The sequence below is a fragment of the Notothenia coriiceps genome, unplaced genomic scaffold (assembly GCF_000735185.1).
Source record: "Notothenia coriiceps isolate Sejong01 unplaced genomic scaffold, NC01 NC01_scaffold00009286, whole genome shotgun sequence".
Classification (NCBI taxonomy): domain Eukaryota; kingdom Metazoa; phylum Chordata; class Actinopteri; order Perciformes; family Nototheniidae; genus Notothenia; species Notothenia coriiceps.
In genome coordinates, this window is record NW_011341987.1 from 27,880 (window position 1) to 44,712 (window position 16,833).

At 41.5% G+C, this 16,833-nt stretch overlaps 1 protein-coding gene across 1 annotated transcript; it reads right to left on the reverse strand.

Annotated features, from left to right (window-relative positions):
* Positions 1–816: 816 nt before the first annotated feature.
* Positions 817–16,833, reverse strand: LOC104945216 (stereocilin). Its single transcript, XM_010770852.1, has 30 exons — positions 16,740–16,833; positions 15,503–16,630; positions 14,426–14,450; positions 13,740–14,316; positions 12,742–13,105; positions 12,218–12,642; positions 12,073–12,135; positions 11,855–11,980; positions 11,202–11,368; positions 10,937–11,123; positions 10,235–10,350; positions 10,023–10,155; positions 9,743–9,925; positions 9,161–9,199; positions 8,903–9,079; positions 8,441–8,590; positions 7,192–7,250; positions 6,928–7,051; positions 6,698–6,780; positions 6,479–6,614; positions 5,781–5,983; positions 5,149–5,239; positions 4,890–5,061; positions 4,620–4,789; positions 3,582–3,737; positions 3,325–3,467; positions 2,371–2,519; positions 2,044–2,141; positions 1,125–1,272; positions 817–937 (listed from the first exon to the last, which is right to left on the reverse strand). The coding sequence occupies exons 1-30, from the start codon at positions 16,831–16,833 to the stop codon at positions 858–860; spliced, it is 5,766 nt and encodes a 1,921-aa protein (XP_010769154.1). The 3' UTR covers positions 817–857.

The following is a 16,833-nucleotide window of genomic DNA, read 5'->3' on the forward strand; positions in this document are numbered from 1 at the left end:
GATAAACACTAATAGATACCACCATGAGACTTTCCCAGTTAATTACTTACAGTAAGAGCAAACATTTGTGTTTTTAATTTATAAAAAAATATACAGACAAATAGACAAACTGTAGCAGTTGTAACTTGACTAGTGCTGTCACTTAAAGTCCAGTCACAGTGTCGCAGTTCTCAAAACATGGAAAGCACATAATCTGCGTGCAGGGGCATCAGGAGGGATTAGTAAATCATCAGATTTACAGATTGGAAGTCTATAACAGTTCTGATACTTAATCTATCCCGTTGTGACGTTTTTAATGCTAAAAAACAGATACATGTTATCTCAGTTTGTACAGAGGAGATGAAATATTTGCTACAAACATACAGGAAGTATAGAAGACACTACGAGAAAGGATATGTACTGCACTTCAAGAGTTTCAGGTAGTTAGTGCTTGATAGAAGTGATAGAAATAAATGTGAGAAAGATTTAAAATGTTGTTTATCATCCCATAGTGTCTGTAGGTAAAGGGACATTTTGTTTAGTTCAATAAAATACAATCTCAAGTGGTTTTGTTTGACTACACATGATGTAACGTTTCAAACGCCATGTTCTCTATCACACAAACATGTATTATTGCATTGTTTCCTATAATTGTTCTATCAAAAAAATATTAAATATAGTACCATCTCATACACTTATCTATTCTCAAGTGGATAGCTGCAATAAAAGAGAAACATGTGCAGCAGAGCACAATCAAGAGCGATGTAAATTAAAGGAACAACTCACAAGGGAAACAGAACAGTTCAAAATATTTATTTGAAGTACAAATATGTTGCTTCCAAGGGAGGTCAAGGGACAATTACTCTCATTCCATCTTGTTAAATGAGTTGCCATAACAAGAGGCACAGAGCCAGTGAGCGGATAGAGAAGCTGTCTGCTGCTGGAGCCGAGTTTCTCCCTGTGGAAGCAGAAACACAGCATTCATTATCACCTTATTTACACCTCGTAAAAACCTGTGAGTGTAAACAAGTAATATAAAAGATATACACTCACAAACATTTCATCAAGGAAACAAGACAACCTCATTATGAAGGAGGTTATTAAAAATACATTTTATCCTCCTAGTGTTTTTTTTAAAGACACACCTCTCAGCTCCAGCAGTACGTCTCCTTCATATCTTGCGAGGCCGACAGCGTGCCTCTGCTCGGTGTCCAGCTCTGCCCACTGCTCCTCGGAGACGGCCCACGCCTGCTCGGCACTCAGCCACGACATCTGAACAGCACTGAACACCACCTGTCAAACACACACACACACACACACACACACACACACACACACACACACACACAAGATACTGTCATTCTAGAGGAGTCACTTATGAACCTATTAGGGGTGTTGGGATATACTGGTATTAACAATAACTTTGATATTACATTTTTTTATTATTTATATCATGTCAAAATACACTCTTGATAATATTGTGTAAAAGATCCAGCACCTCTTAAAAGAATCTTTTTCTGTTCTGACTTTGTCTTCCTCCCAAACATCCAATATACAAATTAGTATAATTAGTTTGCCAAAAAAAGAGAGAAGATACATCAAACAAAGACAAAGGTTAATTTATAGATATGGAAATAACACTTTTACTTTTGAAACTTTAAGTGCACTTTGCTGGTAATACTTCAAATGTATACTTGGGTAAGGTTTTTATTTGTGTTGGAGTATTTTCTCAGTGATACAGTAGATTCATACTTTTAGTTATTTCAAGAATGTAAGTACTTTTTTCCCTACAACAGCAAAATAAAATCAAACTATCATTTATTTATTTTAAATACCACTATTTTTCCTAATGTAACAAGTCAAAAAAGTTATTGATTCATTTCTTTGACACTTTTATAAGGCTTTGATTGTTGTTGAAGTAAAATGTCATATCTTAAAAGTAAGAGAGATTTGCCATTAGTGCAATTATATAACATGTCATTAATATACCTTTATAATGAAGCTATAGAGTGTCTTGTAGTTTAGCTTGAATGAATTAGCCATAGAATCGTGGTTCACACTCACTGCCATTTTTCTCGGGGACATCAGGGCGATGGCTCCAGGTGAGATTCCCTCCACCTGTTCTTGTACCAGAGCTGACAGCACCATGTCCTCCAGGCCCACTGGACAGAGACACAAACAATGTTTAGTCAGAAAATAATCTTCTTCTTGTAAAATCACAGGTAGTATAAACATTTGTCGAAACTTGTATACGCTCAGGGATATTTTTAATTGCAACTTTCCATCCAGGAGCTGTCGTTTCCTGCTTGCACCCTCCTCACTTAAATCAATTTAAGAAAAGGTTTATCACAAAAACGTTCATACCCCGAAGGATATTATGTTTCATTGTACCTGCTATTGTCCCAATTTCCGTGAAAACTTCTGGTCCCCAAGCACTGAGTGGACCAAAGGCCTCAGGTCTGGACAAACGGCTTGTCAACGCCTCCATCTGCTGCTCCGTGCACGGCAGGGACGTCTCCCGCAGGAACAGGACAGCCAGACTGCAGTGTGAGAAAACGATTTAGCACTTTATCCTCCTCTGGGTATGCAGAATGTTTTATGAGTGTTGTGCTTCTAAGAAATGCACACAAGCCTCCTGTTATTTAGCAACTGTAGGCAGGTGGATGTAAAATCAATGTATGTCTCTCTGAAACCTAAAGCAAGTCATTCTGTTATGGCATTTAAAGGATTTATACTTTTTTTATCAATGCTGCTCAGTAGTGTTGTGTAGGCGCAGTATTCGTCAACATCTTTGGACTGTATGTGGTGGACTAACTCAGATCACTTATTAAGGATAACATAGACATACTTAGTGTTTAAAACTCTGTTAAAGTCCTGCATTCAAGTAGAAAAGTGTAAGCATTCAAATGTAATCAAAGTATAATAAGTAAATGTACTCATTCCACAGAATCATATTATAGAAAATAGCCTCAAATGGAAATAATAATAAATAAATACCTGTGCAGTACTTTAGTAAATGTATTTTTTAAGATTTTAGCACTGGGTATATGTTCATCGTTGTTTTGATGCCATTTACCTGTATTGTATATATGTCACAATTATTTTTGACTACATATTGCTGAGTGTGATCCTTCTTTTATAGCGTGTTATTTGGTCTTGTTTGGTCTTGTAAATTGTTCCCCATGCAGATGGCACCTTGTATGGCGGCCTCTGCCTCTGTGTGAACCGGGGGAATGCTGACTTGTATTTGTAAAAGCACTTTGAGTGGTTGTAAAGAATGAAAAAGCGCTATATAAATTCAGTCCATTTACCACTAACCATTTATACTTTAGGTATGTGACCGACCTGAGGTTGTAGGCGCTCAGTCTTCTGATCTCTGAGGGATACAGGCCACACATCAGATGGCCAAACGTTGCCAGATCAAGAGCTGTTAACTGCTCCACTTTCAGTTTTCGTTTCCGCATCACACCTAAAATCAACGCTCTCATCTTTAAACAAAAACACAGATAGAAACATTAAACACATACTAATAATACCAAAGTGTTTATGAGGAGATAATTCCCGTTACTTCCAGTTGTACATCAGAATGTTAAATACTATACCTTCTTTGGGCTCCAGTGTGTCAGTGTCCCCAGATGTGCCAACACTCCCTGGTCTGTGAGGTTGGTGTCGTGCAGCTCTCTGTCTCCCATCTCAGTCACCAGCGGGCCCAGAGCTAGCACCTGATCCCCCCCTAGCTCTCTCACCGGACCGAAGGACTGCAGTGAGTGAAGAACCAGAACATGTTTCAACCACAGATTATGTTGATGTTAAAACGTTTCACTCTGCTGTAATCTCTCTCATGGTTGGCAACTACTAGCCAGGAAGGGACTGAAGAAAGCAGAATCTCACCAACACCACAATTACATGTTTTTACATAATTATGAGGTCTGGACTGTTGGTGGACAAAACAAACACTGAAGGTGTCACTTTGGGCTCTTAATCTGATAATATAATATAGGCTTAAATATTGGTCACAGGTTACATTATTTGAGTAACATTTCCGATGCAGTGCGTTTACCTGTAACCTAGTGTTTTAACACTGTGGAATTAGAATTTGTAATTATACTGTATTCAGATTGGCCTGATGGGAACAATATCTACTGTATACCGCGAGGGGGAAAGGTGATGATGTGAAAAAACACAACAAAGATGAACATCTACCCACAGTTGCTAGATGGACGAATTAAGAAGTGTCATGTATACAACATTAAAAGACTATATAACCTGAAGGAAAAATCAGGTGAGTTTAAAATAGTTGGATTTATTTTCTAACATTTCTGAATTACGTCTGTTTTATTTTTTTATTTGTTTCATCCCGCACAAAAATTATTCACAAGGGCTTTTAATTCCCGGAATGTAATTTCTTATTTTCCCCTGTTTTTATTTATTTATTTATTTTCTTAGAATAGTTATATGCTTAAGAGAAAATACTGGTTGGATGGGTTACAGGGGATGTGTGGTGGTAGTGGGGAGGGGGTGAGTAATGGGCTGATTCAGTCTTAGGGCGTTTATAAAGAAACCAATAAAGATAATGCTTGGGTGAAGAAATACATTTGAGACATTCTAAACCTCCTGTGGTCTTTCACAGTTTTACTGACCTGCCTGAGTTTCACCCAGAGTGCTCGGCGTTGCTCAGAGCTGAGAGAAGCATCCTGAGCAAAAACTTCTACGCACTGATTCAGATCCTGCTGTGACATACGGCTGAGCTGAGTGGAGGTCCAAGCTGAAGGAAACGTCCCTCTGATGTCTGCACAGCTTGGGACTGGCACTGCACAAAGAGAGGGCAGTGAATGTAACACTCTGTTAAAACTTACACCAAACATAAGCCACAGTATCACGCCAGCTTAGATAGAAAATATTCAGAGAACCTTTGGCCCTCCTGCTCCGAGCTTTGACAATCCCTCGAATGAGACTCTGAGTCTTCAGTTTCTGCCGCTGCTGGTCCACACACTGAGATACACAGACTCCGCCCACCACACTGTCCTCCCAGAGACTTTGGCCCTCCAGCACCTGCTCCACTGTGTCTGTATTCAACACTGTCTGCACAGGGGAAACACATATCAGGCCGTGTCTCGAAAAGCAGGTAAGATTAATTAAATCCCTGGGTTGATGCTTTTAGGTGCTTACCAGAGGGATGGAGTTAAGCTGCTTTGTGGAGAGAGAAAACACCAGCCGGCCCAAATGTTCCACATCCCCAACCTGCCATTTAGACGGCTCCCTGGCAATGAATACACATATCTTACTATCACTACAGATGTATGCAAACCATGTCTTACAAGCAAGTTTTCTATATGGAATTTAATGCATTTTAGAGGATAGGAATCAAAAGGTATAAACCGAATACTTATTTTCACTTATTTATGATTTTTACGGTTCTATGGATAGGTCTCCCTGTCAGTCCATCACTTTGTTTCAGACTGACACATCTCAATGACTTTTTGGTGGATTACCATGAAACTTTACGACACACATTCATGTTTACCTAAGGATGAACTGTGATATATTTTATCGTGCACCATCAAAATATAAATGTGTATTTGTTTTTTAAAAGATGTCTAGAAAAAATATGAAGCGACCAAATATTATATCTTAGGCATATTTTGAAATGAGCCCCTAACATACTTTTGACAAAGGTGTCATAACCATCACATTTTCAGATAGCTGTTGCTATTATAACTCACTTCAATAATTTTTCAAATCAATATCTTAACATTTTATTGACCCAGGTGTTATAACCAGGACATGAGGAGTGTTTTTACCCGAGGAGGTCTTTCTTTGTGAGCAGGACACTCATTTCTCTCAGAGTCTCTTTAGGAAGGCAGAAACTTCTCATCTCCTCGAGCCGCAGACCCACAGCTGCTCTGTCCACCAGAGCCAAACTGTCCCGGTCCAGGAAAGGCAGTAAAGGCCCAAGGACGTCCAGAGTGGAGCCATCAATCTCCCCCTGAGCCTGAAAAGAGCCCTGCAGAGCAGCACACTGTCAGTAGGGCTGGATCACATGGATTTCACACTGATATGACTTCACTAGTGGTGTGACATGCTGTTGAGAGGATGAAGCAGGTTATGTTCTGAATCTCTGTCTCCATCTGTTCTCTGTTTGTGTCTGTTCGTGTGTGCTTTCTTGAAATAGCTTGAAAAAAACAAATGCTGTGTGGTCTTTCTGCCACATCAGTTTGTTTAAACAAACCAAATACACGAGTCACCATCACAGAGGCAAGCGCTAATTTCCTTTTACCAAAAATAGCATTTGTTCTGAATGCTCATGGTGCCAGTTTATCCTCTTAAATACCCTGAGGTTAATTAAGGATTTCTGTTCCAACATAAGGATGTTAATAGATTACATGCGGCATGGTTTCTGATCACTTTTCTATTTTAAGAAATGTGTCAACTCCTGCACATCATCTAAAGATACGCAGATGATGAAGGCAGTATTTTGATGGGTTTTGTTTGTGTTTACCAGCTCAGTTACGGCCTTCTCTGCCAAATGTGTCTGCTTGTAATATGGCAGTCTGAGGAAATCCTCAAAGTGTGCCTGAATGTGGTCCAGAATGGCTCTGAAGGATACATTAGAGAGATCCTCTATCATTGTCACGCTGAAATAGAACAGAGCAGAAGTGTTAAAGCAGTTATTTTGGCAAAACGGTGAAATATTTACGTTTTAAAAAGAGATACATACGGTAAAGTTACAGCAAACTCAGAGCTCAAAGCACTGAGGGCGAGCTCAGGTTGTTTCCTCAGTTCTTCTACAATACATTTTCTCTGGAAACACAGACAGAACATATCTGAACTTGTTAGAATCAAACATAATATTGTCATTTGATATGTGAAAACAGCACATTCATGAATCATGGCTACGTATCAGAGACTATAAAGACTGTGAGAGGTGCTGAAGTGTTTGTTCCTCACCAGAGCCGGTCTCACGCCTCCAGGGAGCTCACTCACAAACTGAAGCAGCTCTGCAAAATCTGTATCGTTGATCCAAAGCCTCAAAAAGTCACAACTCATGCCACTGGCAATATTACCCAGATCCCTAAAAGTAAAAAGAGAAGTTTTATTTAAATTGCTTATTGGATAAGTATCACACCTGGAAATGTGTTCAATTTGCAAGTTCAAATACATCATGATTAACACCAATGATCTCAAGGATCTGGTGCAATTCATCCAACTTACCTCACCATATTGTGGGTAATGTTTTTAAATGTATGGATCTTTTTGAACAGAAGTTGTGCCTGTCACGACAAAGAAAAAATAGAATATTGTTCACACATATTTGTAATGATCCCATAACCCTCACATACAAGCCAGCATTATCCAATACATGTTTCTAAAGGATGAACCCTTTCCACAACACTTTCCTCTAATGTCTCAGTCTGGACTCAAGAGTGGATGAAGAATTGTTCATCGATAAACAACCTCATAACTATATCCATTTTGCACACCATACAAACGTTTGCACATTGTATGCACATATTTAAAAGGAACACTTTTTCATTGTAACTCTTGTTTTATTTGTGTTGTTAATGTGTCTTTCTGCGCTCTATTCTTTGTTCAGGGTGGTTGCGATTGTGTACTGCTTCTGTGACATGAGTTGTGCCCCTAGGTATAACAACAAGTATGTCTATCTGTTGAAGCTGTGGAAACATGTCTCCAACTTTTGGTTTGTTTAAAATCCATCTCCAGCTCTGCACAGCAAAAATGAAGTCTGGGTTTAAACTCAACATAGGTTGTATATCGCTGATGTAGCCCACCAGATACACTACCTTGTATTTTTATTTATTTTTATTCTTGTAAAGCACATTATATGAAAGGTGCAATACCTAATAAACTTAAATTACTTTCTAAATAGGTGCAAAGAGTTTTGGGTTAAACCTAAAAACATTCAGATTAGTATTGAATTGAATTATTGAAGGAACAACAGTGTGGTTGACATGTTGCTTAAAATCACACAGATGTCTCCAAAATATCAAACACAATGGCAAGGTAGAGGAAGATTAAACTTTTGGTTTGTATAAATATCATATTTTTGGTTTTATATTAAGTGTCACAGTATACTGCGATGCAGCGACTCACTGAAAAGGGCAAACTTTATTGATTTGACTCAGGTCTTGTTAGGCCGGGAACAGGAGGTGAAATATACTCTTGGCTGTGACAAAATCCCTTTAAGGTAGCCATTATTAATGTATACTACACTCCTCTACACCATTGTATTACATCCAAACTAATTAGCTTGATGGCAGCTGATGCGTGGGGAGTATTAATATCCTGAAAGGCTCACCTGAAGCATATCTAATGAGTTGCAGATTAATGGGACCGAAGCTGGTAACATTTTCTTCTTTAGTCAGAGAACCACCAACCCATTGTTGTTGTATCAATGCAGTGTGAAACAGCACACAAAGGTAGGTTAAGGTAAAGTGCGCACCTGCTGTGGTGACCAGAGCACGTCTCTGTACAGGCCAACATCTCTCAGAACTGTTTCCCCATTTAAAGTTTCTGTCAGCTTCCTCAGAGGAAGCCATGGTAGAAGGCAGTTCACCTGCGGAGTGATGTTCTGCAAGTCTCTGCGAAGAGCCTGTTAACTCACACAACAATACAAGAAGGTGAATTTAAACCAAGAAGCCTTTAAAGTAAACATAAAAAAGGACGACATATGTGGATCCAATTAACTTCCTGGAAAACCAAATTAGCTAGATAATTAGTCCAATGATTTTTTTAATTAACTTAATGTCATATTTGCCCTGTGAGATTTATCTGTCAGGAAGGAAATTAACCTTACCACCTCTATTGTCAATCTAATCCTCATGTGAAAACAGACAAGCCAAAGCTAATTATAAGGAGGGATGAAAAGATAAGAGAAGTGTTGTACAGATATTAGCGGCGTCACCTCCTGCATTGCATTGTATAGCATGGCTCTATGTCCGGGTTTAAGCTCAATTAGCATGGTCCTCCAACACTGACAGTGGGGAGCTTCACTGATCTCAGGCCACTGGAGGTCTCTGAGCACAGCGGGGGAGAGACCCGAGAATAACGGCCTCAGTCTGCACAGTTGGTCTACAGTGAGCTGCCAGGGAGAGAGAAACACACTGATGAAAGTGCAGTGGGCTGAAATGCAGCAAATATATTTTGAAGGCTGTGTACTTACAGTGGTGTTCTGTGATATTTTGTGTAATATTTGAAAAGCCTGGGAACATTAAAAATGAAGAGATATTCAAACATCGATATAGAAATGTTATCGTGCAAAGGTCACATATCTCACAAATCTGGGTATCATCTTCTTTCACTAGAAATTTGGCAAGCATTGTCTGCAGTTCTGAGAAAACCCTCACAGTACATGTAACAGTAAAGGCTGAATCTTAGATCCATGTAGTATCTTAGAGAAAATGTTTTTTTGATTTGTTAACCAAATGTAATCATTTTTATGGAAATCAAACATTTATTTGACCCAAAAGGTTTGGTTTTCGAATATCGAATAACCCAATCAAATCATTTCCAAAGCCTAAACAGTTTCTTTATTAGGTCTTTATTTGTGTGCAACTTTCATTGTTGTAAATTGAATGCTGTGGCACTCTGATTGTATTAATATGTCTTTGTTAATATTATCTGATGTATATCTATTTGAACATTCCTGCATTTCTTCAAACACTCTGTGAAGCACGTTTGACCTGACTAATACTAAAACATGACAAGAAGTCACATGAAAAATGAAAAATATATCCCTGCTGACCTGTGCTGGGGAGTAACTGTGTGATCCTGGTTGTGAGAGGATTTCCAGAAGTTGCTGTGAGGGGAGCGACAGCAGGAAGGAAGTTCCTAACTGAGGAAACAGACCGCTGAGGGCCAAGAGCTCCCGAGGGGCCATGCTGCTGACGTTCAGGGCTTCAGCAGCGGGTATCAACCAAGAGGACAGCTGACCACGAAACATAGTTTAACAGACATAGTCAGTATTGAGGACGTCGTTTTAAAGCACATTTGATGTATTGGACTCATGAACAGTTGCTGCTCACCCTGCCGCTGGTGCTGACCAACCCTTTGGACATGCACTGAGCCAACTGCTGCCAGAGAGCCGAGGACACAGCCGAGTCCTGGAGAAAGGATCCCAGCTCCCCTGGATCCAGGTAACAGACAAGCACTCCTAACCTGCAAAACACATGGGATGGCACTTTGGTTTTGGCCCTCTAGAGAGAGAGAGACAAGAGAGAGAGTTTCTGGGTCTCACCTCGGTATGTCATCACGTGTAAAATTATTCCTGTTGCTGAAGAGCGTCCGCAGCACATGGCGCCCCCTTACACCATCCAGACTGCTGTTGCCTAGCAACTCTAGCAGAGGAGTAAGCTAGACGGAAATAAAGCATAAAAAGGTTTAATTTACTAGTTTCTCCACGAATTTTGATTCGTACATACAACACATACAAATGCTTATAAAAAACAAGTTGTATAAGTTTCGCTATAAATTATCAACAAAAGTGTATACAGAGCTGGAACGATTAGTACATTGAGAAAAACATTTTGTATTAAATAATGGTTCCAGCTTCTCAAATGTGACCATGTTCTACTATCTTTCTATATTTTAAAACATCATCTGCTATTCCAAACAAACTTGTTCTTAAGTAACATTCTTAATGCAGCCATTTTATTGGTAACTAAGTCTTTTTAAAGTGTGTAAGTAGCTATTTGGTTAAGTAAAGAGTCTAAATAAGTTCTCCACTGAGTGATGGTTTAATGTAATGATGGTGGAGAGCACTGCCACATCTTCCATAACTGGAGTGAGATCTATGAAGGCAATGGCTTATTATTTCCTTTTTTCCTTGTATGCCCCTCTCCAGGAGTGTTTGATTCTCCCTTGTTCATATTTAATATTAACAATAATTTACTTATCGTCTGACCATGTCTGCGATAACAAACTGTGAAAGAGAGCCAACCTGTTTGGTTGTCAGCTGCTGAAAATGACTGACTGGGAGGTAAGGCAAAAGTGGGAGGATTGAACTGAGAAAGTACGGTGGCCATGTTGGGACATCCCCAACCACACTGGACTGCAGGAGTCTCTTCACAAAGGCCTTTTTCTGCAGCGACTTCATCCCGGAGCTGTGGTCACGAATGGCTGTCAACCTAAAGAGCAACAGAATCTGTAAGCACTAGAAGAGTAAGATAAATAAAACGCAACTATTTCTTATCTCAGTGACTCACACGCTGTCGTTGACTATCAGGGATGCTGGGAAGCTCATAATATCGGAAACAGACATGAAGGGGATGAACTGAGACATGTCCACGAACAATTCAGGGGTCACTCGGGGGAATTTATGGATGAAAGCAGCGGTCATTGTTTCCATGGCCTGCAACTCTTTTTGAGACGCCTGACAGAGAAAACAAAAGAGCGGGACACAAACTGATGTGCATTCAATTTGGCCCTCTTTAACTATGCATGGGCCGTGAAATTGATTTTTTTTAAACAGAAAGAGCAAAGAAAAAGCAATAGAGCATCCCTCTGGAGTAAACTGAGGGAATAAAGGGACCTGCACAAAAGGTTTCAACTTCACAATTTGGCATAAAATAAAAAAGACATATTCTTTCTCTTATCAGTGATGCTATTATTTAATCTGGGTTGATTGTTGCAAGTTGTAGAGACTTGTACCTTCTCCTATAAATATAATGGAACTAAATGGCACTTCACGTCTTGTGGTCAAGAACTTGAACAACTATATTTAGTTTTTTTTGGGGTTTGATAAATAGCACTGCGGGTTAGAGGTATAATTTTGTCGATAACATTTTAGGTTGAGCTGTCCATATACATTTTTTTATCAATGATAGTACATCACTTTCTTCAGAGTTTGAGGACAAACCTGGTCGGTCTCAACTTGCAGCTGGTCCCAGCTCTGATGCATGTGGGAGATGAATCTCTTTACAGCATCTTTTTCTGCAGACATCACAAGAGTGCGGATGCTGTCTCTGGGCATTTGGAGGTACTCCTGGAAAGATACAGAGATTCATCTAAATATAAAGTTCAGGTAGCTGAGATGTTGTGTAGGTTCAATGGGAAAGTAGCTGCACAGGCCAGTACCTGCAGCAGGAACCTCAGGGCAGACGAGTTGTCGTCCCGCTGGATGAGGTCCCATAGGACGGGCTGATGTAACAGGAAAAACAAGTTACTCTTTGCTTTGTGTGTTTGTTTGTGTGTGTGTGAGTGTGTGTGTAAGCTATCTTACACTGAAGCAGCTCAGTAGGTCCTCTTTGAGAGTGGCGTTCTGCTCCCTGCGGAGGAAAACTCCCACGGTGTGAAGGATGCTCCTTTGTGCTTCTGGCTGCAGTGCGGCCCAGGGTGTGTTGTCAAGGAGACTGGAGAGGAGGATGGCCTGACCCAAACCTTGTCTCGCCTCTCTCTCCCCCTCATCAAGGCCCGAAGAGAGGCCTACCATGAAGTCTAGGACCCTCAACACATATCCCAGCACCACTAAAAACCCTTCCTGCTCCCCCCCCTCGACCTCACACACACTGAGCTTGTGCAGAGCTTCCACAAGCAGAGGAGCCGGGTCCACACACAGCTGCGATGTGTCGAACTCATAGGGCGCCGGGAGCATTTCAAAAAACCTCTGCAGGAGGCACTTCCTGCCCTCCAATTCCGCCTGCAGATCTGCACAGAAATCAGCAAACTGAGGGATTAATGTTGACAGTTTATTGTAGAGTGTGACATTTAGACAAATGTACTCTCTCAATCCATGTGTCTGCCCACAGAGCTCCAGGAGCGTAGAGTTGGTGAAATGATGCACAGCCCATGCGCTGTACTGACAAGTCTCCTCAAAGTTGTCCTCATGGGAGATGTTGAGTATCTTCGAGCAGTACGCTGCGGCCCAGCTTTCCTCTGGCAGGGATTGTTGTGAGTCAGGGGACTCTCTCCCGCACAGAGCTGAGATAATGACGGAGTTGTTGGGCAGGAAACAGTGTCTGAAGGCCTGCGCACTGAGCAACCTGCTGCCCAGCTGAGCCAGACAGTCATCATCCAGGACCGGACTTTCTATTGCCTCACTCGGCAGCTGCACACACAGTTCATCTATACTCGTCAGGTCAAAAGAATGGTAGTCCTTTGTAGAAGCAGCCTGCAAATAATAATGATATAATAAGCAAACATGAAGTAGAAGAAATTATGAGTGAAAAACAATACATAGCAAGTGTGGTATTGGAGTAGTGAAGTAAATTGTTGCCATGTTTTCTGTCGTTAAATGCTGACACTACAAACATTATAGAGTCTTAAAAGAGAGAACATGTTTTTTTAATTTTCTATTGTAACTGAACCCCTTTGACCATTAATGTACACAACATTATGTACATGTTCTTTCTGGAACGATAATCAAATCAATCGAATGGTCTAAAAAGATGCATGTTAATAATTTGTTGGCAATTTTTGGGGGGTATATCCCCTGAGATCAAGGTGGCATTTTTGGAGATAAACCTCAAATGGGTTACCTTTTTTTGCTGGCAGTACCATGTGAATTATTTGTTATCTTTTCAAAAAAAATCTTTTTCTAGCTTTAACCAAACATGATTTCTTCCTTTTGGAGAAGTTCAAATTCTTTCAGTCTGAAGTCATTTGTAGCCTGCAAAGCTATGATTTCAAAGAATCTTCCCTAACAGTGAGCATGTTCTCAGCACACCTAACAGTAACCCTGACCCTAACTGTGACACAGATATAGCAACTTCCCAGAACACCTTTATCAAAAGGTGGCTCATTACCTGATGTGCTCTCTGCAGCCAGAAAGAAGAGTTGGCACAGACTGTGTTGTTAAATTCATGGGCAAAGTACTCGCTGCACACATGAACCCAGAGGAAGTCCTCCTCAGCAGCAGACAGGTACCAAGCTGCATCAGAGCACGTAGCATGCAGGTCGAGACCCATGTGGGCCTCAGCAGGATCAACTGACCCGTTTTCCCCTTCAAACAATTTACAGTAGAGGAACACAGTGAAGTTGGACACGCCTGTTAACCCCGGGATGGATTCATTACACGCTGCCTCCAGGATTTCTATAGAGGTGAAGTACTCCATTTCTCTCTGCTGGATGCTGCTTTCTCTTCTTCTGCCTTGTTGTGGCTGGGAGCGCTCAGGTGTGGTAGGGAGGTCGTGAAGGTGTTTTTGATCTGGGATTTTTCGTGAGGATGGGCCTGTTTTTGGAGATGAGTGTGCCGGTGTTAGTCGTGATCTTTGTTCATATCCTTCCGTGGAGGGACAGGACAGGAAAGGCAGTGAGCTTGGAAGACCCTGGGAGTTAACGCCCAAAGCCTGAGTGTTCCACGTCACATTATGTTTTATCCCCCTGCATGGGTGTGAACAGAACAATGGAAAAACAATTGTTTTGCTTATAACTTACATTCAAATATGTGGCTTCAATTACACAAAAGGTTATATTCCTAGGGATATCTCACCATAAGATCAGTTGTCTCAGGTCACCTTCAAAAAGACAAAAGAAAAGCACATATTTACAGATAATCAGAGTAGGCCTACTGTATATGAGCGGTGGAAAAGGGCAGCTGGGAGCTCCTGCAGTACACGACCATGCCTGATGCAACAGTGCAGCTCAGCTAACAATGCCCGAGATATAATGTTACCGACATCAATGGGAGGATAAAGAGATTAGCTGGGCTATCAACAGATGCTTTCACCGGCCGGGACGATTATAAAGATTTTAAAGCAGTGTCAGTCACTGTCTCTGCTTCTTTCAGGTGAAACCAGGGCCAAACTTATGAGGCTCTTTGCATTGTTTTTTACTCTGTGAATAACACAAAATAAAGCATGATTTACTTCTTTACGTTTAAATTAGCATTTTATTTAGTTAATGTCTGAAGTATCATGGCTTTTTCCACAACCATGCTTTGAAGCAAAGCATACAGTTATGATATAGATATGTGTATCTAACTACAGCAGCATTTGTGTATGTAAGCTAAAATGGGAGGATGCCTTTTCCTAATTAATGAATTATTCTATGATATACTAGAACTTGTGAATTACAGAGAAAAAAAGGGTAAAAGCACCCTATGGACACAGACTAACACTCAGGAACATAATCATTATCCCTAGAGACCGGCAGATTGAATGCCACTTCAGAGAAGGACAGATTTTATTTGTTAGCTTTGTTATTTGGTGAATTTAAGAATGACGTTCACGTTCTGTTTTCCTCTCCTGCCTACGAGGAAATAAGAGATTACTTTTGTTGATGTATTTTGGCTGGATGTCAAATAAGTTGAGTTTTACTTCAGGGCACCTTTTTCGTAACAGTATTTATCTGTTATGCTTGGGAGTTAAGGCAAACATATTTAGTTTAGAAGTGTTGAAATGAGCTGTAATTTTGCAATCATGAGGATTTGCCATTGACACGGAAATGTAAGAAATTAATCAATCTATGATCACATGTGTGTGAGAAGTGTACTAATATAACTTGGTTTTAGTTCTGTTATGATTATTATTATTATGAACCTTGAGGGCAAACTCCTCCACATACTCACCGACTGAGCACCGGCCCCGAATGTTGGGCTGCGGCACGTCCACCAGGCTGCTGACATCATCAAGCAGTGCCATGGTAACTCGTGACACTTTCTTCCTCAGGTTACCGTAGACAGAACTACCCACCCTGTGTAGGAGGCCGCTCCGCAGCCCATCCAAAGTCTGAACCAGAGCCAGATTATTCTGTGCCATGGGGCCCCCTCTCTCTCCTCCACCTGAACGTGATAACGCCTGAAGCAGGAAACTTTGTATGGATTCTGGATATTCCTCCTCTGCGTCTTCCACAGATGCGTGACCAGACAACCCGTCCTGCCTCATGGCCTCAGGGGGCAGGCTGAAGGGCTTAAATCGTCCAAATGCACTTGAGCTCCTACTGTGTTCAGCACCTTCCCCTGCTGGGTGGAGACTCACCACAGGCTTCCAGTTGCGTGTTTCTAGGAAGCGCAGCAGCTGCTGGAGCCAGCTGACATTGAAGGCACAGTCACTGTGACCCTTCAGAGCACAGATGAAGCCCTGCAGTCCTGCACTGGCCTGGCCATAGGTACCACTGAGCAGAGCCTGAAGTGTAGCCTCAAACACAGCACTCACTGTCCTCCAGTTCTGCGACAGGAAAGACAACAGGGGCTTTTGGGGCTGCCGCTCCGACAGACTGATGAGACTCTGCAGCAGCCCCAGGAGCCAGTCCCAGTGAGGGCTGCCCCGCATGGACAGAAACCAGTCCTGCACTCTGATGCTGGGTCGAGGTGGTGCCTGGTCGTTCCACTGGTTCAGTACAGCGCTGCCTTCAGACTGCAGGAAGTAATGCAGCACTTTCTCCCACAGCTGCTCCTCGTCTGGCTCCGCGGGGGCCTCCTCCAGCTCAGCACCCATCTCCTGGAGGTACAGAGAGATGTTGTAGAGGAACCCCGAGAGACGGTGCCGGTCAAATGGCTTGTTCAACGAAGGCAGGTTCTTGCTGGGGAGGAGGCCAAGTGTCTTTAGGCCCCCCATAATATTCCTTACCCAAGGGGGCATCGATTGTTCACTGTTTGTTTCTGGGGGAGCTTTTTGAGGATTCCAGCCACTTCCTGCACTCCATTTTGAAAGGATCTCCTTCAGAATGGCATCTCTCTGGTTCTTTTTACCACCTTCTGAAAAAGTCCCAGTGGAGACAGCTTAAACCCAGCATCATGTAAAAAACACATGTTGTAATAAAGAACTAAATATTTTATTTAGCAAAATTGTTGGTGGTGCACTCACCTGTCTTCTCAGGGGATCCTTGCCCCAGTAAAACAGCACAGACAATGATGCTGGTGAATGTAAGAGTGGCCATCCCTGGCCCTTTCTCAGCCAT

Excerpts from the sequence above, each read along its gene's own strand:
- LOC104945216 (XM_010770852.1), bottom strand. The coding sequence starts at position 16,833 with ATGGCTGAGAAAGGGCCAGGGATGGCCACTCTTACATTCACCAGCATC. Across the intron at positions 10,351-10,936 it reads AGCAGCTGACAACCAAACAG|CTTACTCCTCTGCTAGAGTT; the intron begins GTTGGCTCTCTT and ends ATTTCCGTCTAG. Across the intron at positions 5,240-5,780 it reads ACAAAGAAAGACCTCCTCGG|GGAGCCGTCTAAATGGCAGG; the intron begins GTAAAAACACTC and ends ATTCATTGCCAG.